Raw genomic sequence first — 11,491 nt, 5'->3', positions numbered from 1 at the left:
TTCAACATCGAGTTTTTTAAATGAAATTTTAATTTTGCCAGAAAAATATACAATATATACAATGACCGGAAGTAAAAATATTTTTATCAATAACTTAAAAACTATAAATGATAATTTCGTGAACTTACATTTTTGAACTCTACGTTGAATTCTCTATTGATTTGACTAATAAAAACGAAACCGGAAGTCGACCTCAAAATTGGAATGCAATTTTTAGTTCATCAAATGTTGACACGGATATCATTTAGCATTTAATTTTGCATGCTGATCACGAATCCGGTGTCAGATTTGCTCTATCTTGACGTTTTATGCGCGTTTCGGGTCACTTCCGGTGTCGGATCGCAACCGGAAGTACATATTTAGATTCGTCTCGATGAGACCTTTCGATCCATATATACATTGTGGGGTCTAAAACTTAAAGTAAATTTTAACTTCCGGTCATCTCAAAACCGGAAGTGAATTTTTGTACCAAAAGTATATCTTGACAATCTCATACGTAATACTAATAATATTTCGAAAAAATATTTTAATTATCTAATATTGTTTTTAAGTAAAGTGATGGACAAGAAAAGGGCTTAGCGTTTTAGTATATAAGATTGTTACATAAAATGAATTTCCATCAAGTAGCGATCGAATTCATCAATTATATAAAATAAACATTAGTAAATAAAAATAATTAGGAGAGGATAAGGTTATTTTTTGTGAGTATAACCTTTATATGTTTTTTTGGGGCCTCCTCTTACCGCGTCGTTAGGGTGTCGTGTGGCTAAGTGGCTATCTCGTTTATTATAGGTCATCTGGGTTCTCCATGTATCCACCTAGCTATTCTCTGGTCCGTCTATGTACCGTCCTCACATTTGAATCATTGCGTGTCAACTCTCTTAGTGTTCGGCTCGAATGATTCCTGAGGTTCTTGAAGATGTCTTGTGCACGTTTATCCATCGTTTTTAGGATTCTTGTTTATTGAAAGTCCCTAAATAGATACCTTAGATTTTATAGATATATAGATTACCTCTAGATACATTCAGCGCTTGGTAGAATTGTAATATTTGCCATTTTGATATTAGTTTTAAATTTTAATTTGATTTTCCGTCCGATTAATGACGAAAGTTAACTCTTAAGGATCTTGGCCCTGTGCACCGTTTGATTAACATTTTCGGTAATTGTTAGTTTTTTATCTAATGTATTGCCAAGGTATTTGGCATTATCTGCTCATTCAATTGGAGTTTTGAACAGGGTTAGTACATTGTTAGGTTGTCCTACACTTTTTTTGTACATTACGGTCTGTGTTTTCTCCGGGTTCTATTTTTTACTTACTACACCAGGATCGCATCCGGTAGAGTGCCGTTTGTAAGTATCTTATTGCCAGGTGGTTCTGCTATTCCAGTATTATCAGCATAAAGGCTTAGTATTGTTCTGGGTTTTGTTGGTGTATTCGATTTGAAAATTGTGTCTAGGTATGGCAACAACACCGCTCCCTATGGTACTATAGCCGCCATGGTTCCGACTTCAAATAAGGTTGGCCCTATCTGAAACCTAAACCTTCTGTTGGCCAGGTACGATGAGAGAAGGCATGTAATCGCCTCGCTATTCATTTATTTTATACAGCAAACCTTCGTACCAGACTCTGTCAAACGCTTTGCTGACATCTAAAAAAGAGGATGCTGTATATTTCCGCTTATTAAAGCCTTTGTAGATGTATTTGACTAGTCTCAGTACTGGAAGAATGCATGAATGTTCACTTTTGAACCCGAACTGCGCTTTGGTTATTATCCCAACCTTCTTTGACTCCTCTTTTAACTTGGCTAAGATAACACGTCTGCAATTTTGATTATTGCTAGTAATAAGCTTATTGACCAGTAGTTTTGTAAGAATGTTTGGTTTTTCCCAGTTTTCCTATCATTATTATGTGTGCCTCTTTTCATCTGTCAGGAAAGTATCTTAACCTCAGTAGTTGATTAGGTTTGTAAAGTGTACGATTGCCTTCACTGACAGATTTTTTAAAGCTGTGTTAGTTAAATTTAGTTGGTCCTGGAACCTTTTTTGCATTCGTCATTTTGTACAGACGTTCAATCTCTTCTGGGGAGGTATGTATAAGTCTTATAACTCTCCTTCTTTTTTTTATAATTCGGCTTCTTCTTTTTATTTTTTTCGTGAAGTCCTCGTGAGGGTGGTTATTATTTTTACATTCGCTTTTCAATATGTCTTTCATGACTTCTGCTTTATCTTTTTTAGTATATACTATTACGTTCTCTTCATGTTTTGTCGCAATTGGTTTCTTGTATTTCCTTAGTATTTGTGATAGATTCCAGAAGATTTGTTGGGATTTAGCTACTGGATGTAGATGTCCCGGTTTTAGTTTTTGTTCACCATCAGTTGTTTTTTGGCTTCCCTATTTAGTTCTTTAGCAGTTTTTTTATCTTTTCAATTCTTTGTCCGCTTATCTCTTCTACTTTTTACGTTTTTTTTTCTGTTATAAATTCTTTCAGCTCATTGCTGATGTCCCTGAATCTTTTTTTGATGGTTGGTGTTGTTTTCTTCATCGTTCTGGCCTTTAGGGCGTTTTGTATGGTTTTTTCTAGTTTAGAGTTGTTGTTTGGAGTTTATTGTAGAAATTGTTTTTATTGTTTCGCTTACTACTCTTTTGTAGTTAGGCTACTAGTATGTTTTCTTTTGTGGGGTTGCAGGTAGCTTTTTACTACTGCATCCAGGGTCAGTACAATTGGGTTATGTGTTGACTCCACTGCGTTGACAGTTTGTACTTCCTATTGTTGACCCACGTTGTGTAAAATTGTTATGTCTAGGTAGGAAAGAAGGCTGTCTCCTCCAAAGATGCATATTGGTTCCATTGGTCAAGTTACTGTTGTATTGTGCTTATTTTCAAAATAGCGACATAACCCTCGGGATTCATAAAGAGTAAATAAAGATAAGGAAAAGAGAAGAAAAGATAAGAAAAGATTTTATTTCACGTTTAGAGCTTCTGTACCAGTTGCTCCGATGATTACTGCTCGGATAAAATACGTAAAAGCGTATATGCAAAGGCACTTTACGTGAAACTAAATCTTAACTGACTTTTACTTATCTTCATTTGTTTTTTATGAGTATAAGAAACCACTTCACGAAAGATTTTAGCTTAGATGAACCGATACGTTGTAAAAATGCTATTTTAGATTCGTCGTGTCGTTTTCTTTTATCGTCTGTTTTGTCTTGTAATTTATAGAAAGCGCAGATTTAAGCAAAAATCTGAAGTTTGGTTTCGACAACCAAGAAATCTTTGGATTTCTACTTTTTGGTTTTGTTTATTAGATCTATACGCTTTACAAGAACTCACAACTCTTTCAAAATGACGCAAATCAACTGATTTTGTATTAAATACTTTTTAAATGGATATTAAGACTATTGAGTAGAATATCGTACTGAGCCTACTCAATTTGATTTGCGGCACAAATGACGTTTCAGCGATTTGTGTCATTATACTGATCGGTTGACCACAGTCACACTACAACATGATTATTAAATATTTAAACAACTGCTTTAACATTATACTTTCACACTAATATTTTGTTTTGTGATCTCCATACCTGCTGGAGGTGTTACTGACAAAAATTCGACAGTTAGAAAATTTCTATTAAATTTATATAAAAAATTTTAAATATAGACTTTGCGGAGTGAATAAATGATTTGAAGAGCAATATCAGTAAAGCTAATTAGTTATCTTTTATCAAAAATTGTTATCATTTTCTATACTAGGGTCAAAATGGGAAAACATCAATAAACAATTAGGAAATCAAATGCCTTTTTATTAAAACTTTATTAATTACAACTAGACAAAAATTTTGGTATAATCAATATATCAGCGGAAAACTTAACTAACATTAATATGGCAAAAGCGCGAAGCTATCGATAGACCAACAACGTGGCCGATGTAGATATATAAAAAAAATCCCAGGATTCCCTGGTCGTTCGTCCAAAAATTCAACCAATTTCTATATTCGCCAACCATCTTGCTCCAATCCAAAGTTTTATTTTTAGTTTTTAACGATTTATTTACAAAATGTTACTTAGTGTGTATATAAAAATGGTCGAAACGAATATAAAAATCGGATTTTCGCTGGCATTTGGAACCGATCCATCTACGTCTTACATCCTTTCTTCAAAAAATGGAATAAAAATTATCTCTTTCAAAAAATATGTCAAAAATATGCGCTCCAAAGCATAAATATAATTGCAAATCAACTCGACTTTGAATACAGTCTTAACCAATATTTTAAAATAACAGAAATCATATACATTGGAATGTTTCAAGACTTCTGTCTATTTGCACAAAAAGGAATTCACTCTTGGGACACGATGTTGACGATTTTTTTTGTTTTTTTATAATATTTTTTATTTCTGTCCCTGTTTTCAAACACGACCCAAAATATACGATTTCTGTGGAGGACGAATTGCTGCTATATTGTCACTGATCCCTTAGGTGGCATTGATTAAGAAAGTTTGCTGATAAAGTGTTTAGATCAAGCCATAGTGAGGGTTCCAGCGCCCATACCAAAACCTACACCCCTAGGACCAAAGTTCCTACCATAGCAACCTGAAACAAATAAAAAATTATGTATTTTACTTTAGTACTGATAAATAAAATTAATTGTAAATTAATAATTTCAGTGTTTTAGAATCGCCAACGAAAAATGATAATATTTCAAATATAAGCACGCAATTTGTAAACTTAATGAAGTAGTGCAAAAAAAATACAAGTAATACGGATAATGAATTTAACATATATATATATACAAGGATTTCCACAGTTTTCACTGTATTCCTTCACTCAACCGTTTTCTCCAATTTTTCCTGTTTAGCCAGTCCCCTTCCTGTAGGTTTCTTCTACTCATTGCTTCGTCCACCTCATCTCTGAAAGATCTTCGGGGTCTGTCTCTCTTTCTTCTTCCTATCGGGCTCCACTCTGTTATTCTATTTATCCACCGATTTTGGTCTGCTCTTCTGACATGTCCGTACCAGGTTAATCTCTTCTGTTCGATGTAGTCTATTATGTCGGAGTTCATTCCCATTCTCCTCTTAATCTCCATGTTATTTATTCTGTCTCTTCTTGTTACTCTGCAGCTTCTCCTTAGGAATTCCATCTCTGTTGCTCTTATTTTGTTTTTGGTTTTCTTATTTATTGTCCAATTTTCACACCCATAAGTGAGGATACTTCTTGTCATGGTATTATATATTTTTTTCTTTGTTTTCATGCTGATGTTCTTATCCCATAGTACCGGGTTCAATTTTCGTATGCAGTCTCTTGTTTGTCCTAGTCTATTTTTTATCTCTTCCTCCGTTGTTCCTTTGTTTGATATTATGAAACCTAAATACTTATACTTGTCTGTTCCTTTGATTTGTTTACCTTCGTCTATTTCCAGCTGTTTTATTTCTGTATTCTCCGTTGTTAGGTATTCAGTTTTCTTTAGGTTTATTTTCATCCCATTCTTTGTATATTCCTGCTTCAGTTTTCTCATCATAAAACTGAGGTCATCCTCGTCTTGTGCGATCACTATTTGGTCGTCGGCAAAACTTAGCGTATATAGATATTCGTTCCTTACTGGTATACCCATTCCTTCGCACTTTCTTTTCCATGGTTTCAGGGTTTTTTCCAGGAATATTTTGAACAAGGTGGGGGATGTGGAGCAACCCTGTAGTAGTCCCTTTGTCGTCTTAAATGGCCTGCATATTCTATTGTCCGTTTTGATAGCTACTTCGTTATTCTTGTAGAGTGCTTTTACCGCGTTTATTAATCTTCGTGGAACTTCGATGTCTTCCATTGCTTCCCATAGCTTGGTTCTAGGTATTGAGTCATATGCCTTCTTAAGATCAACAAAAGCCAGATGGACGGATCTATTTTTGGCCATTCTTTTTTCTATTAGTTGTTCGACCGTGTAAATGTGATCTAAGCATGCTTTCCCCGCTGTGAAACCTGCCTGGTCTTCTCCGATTTTATCTTGTATATATATTTCTAATTTTTCCTTTATGGTCTTTCCATACAGTCTGCCTATAGACGATATAATGCTGATTCCCCGATAGTTTTCGCAGTTTTTTCTATTTCCTTTCTTGTATATTGATGTCATATATGCTTGGGTCCATTCTGCCGGTAAGTCTTCTCCATTCAGTGCTCTCTCAAACATTTTATGTATCATACGGAATAACTTTTCCGATCCGTTTTTTATCAATTTATTTGGTATTCCGCCGGGACCTTCTGCTTTTTTGTTCTTTAAAGTTTTGATCGTTCTTTTTACCTCAGCTAGGCTTAATTCGATTTCGTCATGTGTGTAGATTTCTATTCCGTCTATTTCTGATTGTTTGAATTCGGGGCGGTCTTCGGTTAGCAATTTTTTATAGTATTCTTCGTTTCGTATATTCGTTTTCTTTGATTTGACCGATCTTGATTTTCTCTGTCTTATTTCTTTGGAGCGACTTTAAGATGCGCCATGACTCTGAATTTCTCGTTCCTCCTATGTGCTGTTTTATCTCTGTGCATGTTTTTTCCCATCTTTCATTTTTTTCATTTGCTACTTTTCTTTTCACTTCTTTATTTTTTTTTCTGTATAGTTCCAAGTCCTCATAGTTTTTTGTGTTCAGGTATTTTATATGAAGTTCTTTTTTCTCTTTTATGCATGTTAGTGTGTCTTCGGTTAATTTCGTAGTTTGTTGGGTGTATTTTTGGTCCACTTCTCCAAGAGCTTCTAGGGCTGCTGTCTTCATGCAGGTTTTTATGTGTTCGTATGTTTGTTCTAATGATTCATACCGAAACTCTTCTAGCTTTTGGTCCAATCTTCGCTTATATAGGTCTTTTATTGAGTCTTCTTCTAATAAATTGATTTTGAATTTCTTTTCTTGTATTGAGCACGTATTGACAGGTGTAGCCGGAGCCGTAACTTGGTCAGACTCTCCCTGGGTCGGTTTCTGTTGGGTCCATATGAAGGGGAATTCCATCCAAGCGATTACTAGTTTGTGATCTGTGCCGCATTCTGCGCCTCGCTTTACTCTTACGTCTTTTATTTTTATCGAGCTTTATAACATAATCAATAATAGACCTCAATTTTCTTGTTTCTTGTGTCCAAGTGTATTTGTGTATGTCTTTATGTTTGTAGAAGCCGTTTGTGATCTTTAAGTTGTTTATTTCGCATAGCTCAATCAATCTCTCCCCGTTATCGTTCATTATATCTTCTCCAAATCTACCAACTGTTCTGTCGTTTTCTTTTCTTCCTGTTCTTCCATTTAGGTCACCGGCGATAATTATGTCTTGGTTCTTCTTTCTCTTTTCGATTTCTTCTTGCAGTTGTTCTATGAATTGTTCTTTTTCTGCAATTGAGCTGTCTTCTGTTGGACCGTATACTGCTAGTAAGATAATTTGCCTTCCGTATACTTTTAAGTTAAGCTTGGCAATTCTTTCGTTTATTGGTTCCCAGTTTTCGATTGCGTGTTCCCATTTCTTTTTTAGTATAATTGCAATTCCTGCTTTTGCCCTTTCTTTCTTATCTATTCCGCTCCAACAGTAAATGACTTCTCCCATTTTTTCGGTACCGTTTCCTTTCTTTTTCGTCTAAGTCATTATCATTATATCTAGTTTCATTCTTTCGAATTCCGCTATCACCTCTTTGTCCTTTGTTCGCCATCCTTGTACGTTCCATGTGCCGAGTGCGAGTTTTCTTTGGCTTTTCTTTCTTTTTGTTGTTGTTGTTTGGTTGAGTTTTGAAGCTGGGCTTCTTTCACTTAAAGCAAAACAGCCCCCCCCGTATCCGATGGGGCTCCCTCCTTCAGAGGTGTGGGTTACCACCCGGGGATTAATCTTTGTTTTTTTCATTTTGCCCTTTGTTTTTCAGCCCTTAAGGTTTTTTCTATGTGCCAGGTTGCTAACGCCTGACGCCAAAACCCCCTTTTGGAGGACCTAAATTTAACATATTTGTCAAAAATATCGCTGTTCAGCTTCTTTAGGATGCGTTTACGTACCAAGAAGACTTTCAGAGTATAGTACGAAAAAAGGATTACAGTTCTTATCAGGGAGACAGTCCGAGTATCGTCAATGACCGGTGCGGTCACCGTCTTAAGTATAATTATGACATAATTTCTTCATTAGCGTTTTTAACTTCTGACTTTCAATCTCTATCACCAGCACTCTTAAACAACACGGACGGAGAATAATTATCATCTTCCATTTCAAATCAATCAAACTGCAGACAAAAATGCAGGAATAATTCGCAGAAGTCATCTGGTTATAGTTACTACAGCTCAAATAGATCTTATGTACTTAGAATATTCTGTTTTGTACCGGGTGGTCCAATAAGCCGATCTCTCGGCTATATATCAGAAACTATTCATGTTATAACTTAAGGAGAAAAAATTCCTTAGCAAAAGTGGCCAAGAGAAATCGCTGGAAATAACTTTCAAGTTTCTGGGTTAACCGCTAGGGGGCGTAACCTGTGAAGAAAAATTTGAAAACCAGTTTTTTGGGAAATATGCCCAATTATACCAAGTGTTAAATAAGTAAACTGGAAAAAGGCCTTAACTTCGCACAAAGTTGTTCAAGTACTTTTTTTTATTTTTTCAAATAAAGGGTGTGGGTGAGTGGGAAAGTATTTGTGGATAAATACCTATATCTTTGGTTTGGATCAACCGATTTTAACGAAATTATTGTCATTAGAAAGAGTGTGGATAAATTAATTTACGTCTACTATAAAATAATTGCATTTAGTTTTAATTGTCGTAGGTAGAGGGTACTTTCGAATAGAAAAAATTAAAATTTGTTGTTTCTTCAAAATGTTTAAGAGAAACACCTATTTATTGTAAATTATAATGGAAATGAATTAAATTCATAACAAAATGGCGCAAACCTCATGTTAATAGCTTTTGTCGAACTCGAGATATGAATAAAAACGCATAAACATAAGTAAGTATAGTATTGACTCACCCTGTATTATAAATTAAATTAAAAAATAAGTCAGTAGGTACTTTCAAATTTTTTTATAGCAGAAGAATCTTAATGTTAATACCTATTTTGATCATTGTTATTTCATATAATTAAAAATAGTTTTTTCGAAACTAAGTAGGCTACGACAATGAATTTGACGGAGAGTTCATATTGTTTATTTATCGACAGCAGTCAAAACATTGTTAAGAAGTGTTGTATTATAATTCGAATTGAAGATTGCACTTTTTTTAATAGATATTAATATTGGTAAAATTAGTAATCAATTATCAGTACTAATAATTCGTGATGAGTATATCAAATGCAGAATTGTATTATATGATTCACCAAAATGCCGCTATTGCCTCACGTATATATTCTGTAACATATCCTGACAGGAGACATTATGGCAAATAAGTATTTGAAAGAAAGGAAAGCAGATTAAGAGAAACTGGTAGTTTTCATCATCCTTGTTTTAAACGACGTAGTAGAGGTATGACCGAAGATAATTTAATCAATGTTCTTGCTTTAATTCAACAGAATCCACATATAAGTAGTCGGCAAATATCTATAGAATTAAACATACCCAAAACTACTGTTCTAAGGATTTTAAAACATCACAGGTTGGTTTTTCATATTATAAAGTAAACGTTTAGGTCAGAAACTTGGAATTCCCTTTAAACTTTAGATTCAACTGTTATTTTATTATTCCGGTAAAAACGGCAATTTTATCCGTTTCGTAAAAATACTTATGCACGATTTATCTTGTGGATTTTTCAAGGTTTTTTGATTTTTAGTAAATATAATGGTTTCTTTTTCACCAATATTTGTTGTTTTGTTTTTTAGACTGCATCCTTATCATGTAGTTCTCCACATCAAGCTTTAGATGAGAGAGATTTTGATGCAAGGTTAGATTACTGCAATTGGATGTTAGGTCTGCTAGAAGAACAACCGCATATCATGTCAAAGATTTTGTGGACAGACGAGGCTACGTTTAATAGTGCGGTTGGTGTTAATCTGCATAATATGCATTATTGGGCTGAAGAAAATCCGCACTGGATACATGAGGTGCAAGTTTAAAGTAGATCGAGTCTTAATGTTTGGTGTGGTATAGTTGATGGAAAGATCGTAGGTCCGTATTTCTTTGATAGAACTTTAAATAGCGAAACATATTTGGGTTTTCTGGAAAATCAGTTGCCTGTTTTATTGGAAGATATTTCCATACAAACAAGAAGAGATATGATATTACAACATGACGGGTGTCCTGCGCACTTTTCCAGACGAGTTCGTGAATATTTGTATGCAAGTTATCCAAATAAATAGATTGGAAGGCTTAGATTGAAACAGCTGTCATGTCTACGTGCGAAAGATTACATCGGTGTGGACAACGATGGAAACCAATTTGAACATTTAATTGGACATTAAGTTTTAATGATGAGATATTTGTAAGTATGATCTTTCAAATATTTAATTTTAAGTTATAATAAAGGGTGAGTCAATCCTATACTTACTTATGTTTATGCGTTTTTATTCATATCTCGAGTTCGACAAAAGCTATCAATTTTTCTATTTGAAAGTACCCTCTATCCATGACAATTAAAACTAAATGCAATTGTTTTATAGTAGATGTAAATGAAATCATCCACACTCATTCAATCTTGTGACATATCGTATATTGTTGTATCTACATATTCCTTCCACAAAATTTGAAGTGTTATTTTTAGGTACTCGGTAAACGGAAGCTTATTGCAGCTGCTAAAGCTCAATGATAAACCACAACACATATGCCTAGATGGTAATGACTATGATGATGATAATGAAGCAAGCGTTGCAAATGAATCTCGTGTAGCTAAATATCTTCAAAATAATTTGCAGCTTTAATTTTGCCGATATTGCTTGTCGCATAATTGGTTTTTTTTTATGACATCCTGCATTTTTGCCAGCACTTTCGTCGAATTTTTCTTCGGACATTCTCAAATGGTTTTTATACTCTTCTTCTTTATCCTCTAACGCTAGCTCTTTATACAATGTTTCTGATACTCCTAATGTATTTCTTCTTAAAATCCACTGTCTCTTTCAAAAATAACGTTTGTTACGACTTTTGTTTATATTATTAACAATTCTTCTTTTTTAACAAAACTGCAACAGTATGTACACATTAACGCACAATAGCACGCCATTTTTAAATCGACTCGTTGCTTCAATAGTAATTGAAATATGTGAACAATAATTAATTCAAGTTGCTTCTAACTTTTGTTATCAACTAAAATTGGTCAACTAAACTAGACTCGTAAGAACGCACTTTTAAATAGGAGTGAATCGCTGAGTGAATAGAACTTATTGCGATAACCTACGAAGTTGGTCCTTTGGTTCATGTTTGTCATTTAATTGTTAACTAAAATACCGAGAAAAGACAGTAATAGAAATGATAAATAAAATATCACAATAAAAAAATAGGACAATGTTTTAACAGAACGAAACCCTTACAAAAAACATATGCCAACACCATTCGGTAAATTCTTAAAAAAAACAAATCCA

General features: G+C 34.1%; 1 protein-coding gene across 3 annotated transcripts in view; it reads right to left on the bottom strand.

Moving 5' to 3' along the window:
• Positions 1-3,779: 3,779 nt before the first annotated feature.
• Positions 3,780-11,491, bottom strand: part of LOC140439894 (muscle LIM protein 1-like) — a 61,397-nt gene continuing 53,685 nt past the window's right edge. For all 3 annotated transcript variants that reach the window (XM_072530063.1, XM_072530064.1, XM_072530065.1), the window contains one exon: positions 3,780-4,588. In XM_072530063.1, coding sequence (XP_072386164.1) covers positions 4,515-4,588 — 74 coding nt within the window. In that variant the 3' untranslated portion in view covers positions 3,780-4,514. The remainder of the gene's footprint in view (positions 4,589-11,491) is intronic.

This window comes from Diabrotica undecimpunctata, chromosome 4 (assembly GCF_040954645.1).
Source record: "Diabrotica undecimpunctata isolate CICGRU chromosome 4, icDiaUnde3, whole genome shotgun sequence".
Taxonomy (NCBI): Eukaryota; Metazoa; Arthropoda; class Insecta; order Coleoptera; family Chrysomelidae; genus Diabrotica; species Diabrotica undecimpunctata.
This window is presented reverse-complemented; position numbering and strand designations above follow the sequence as displayed.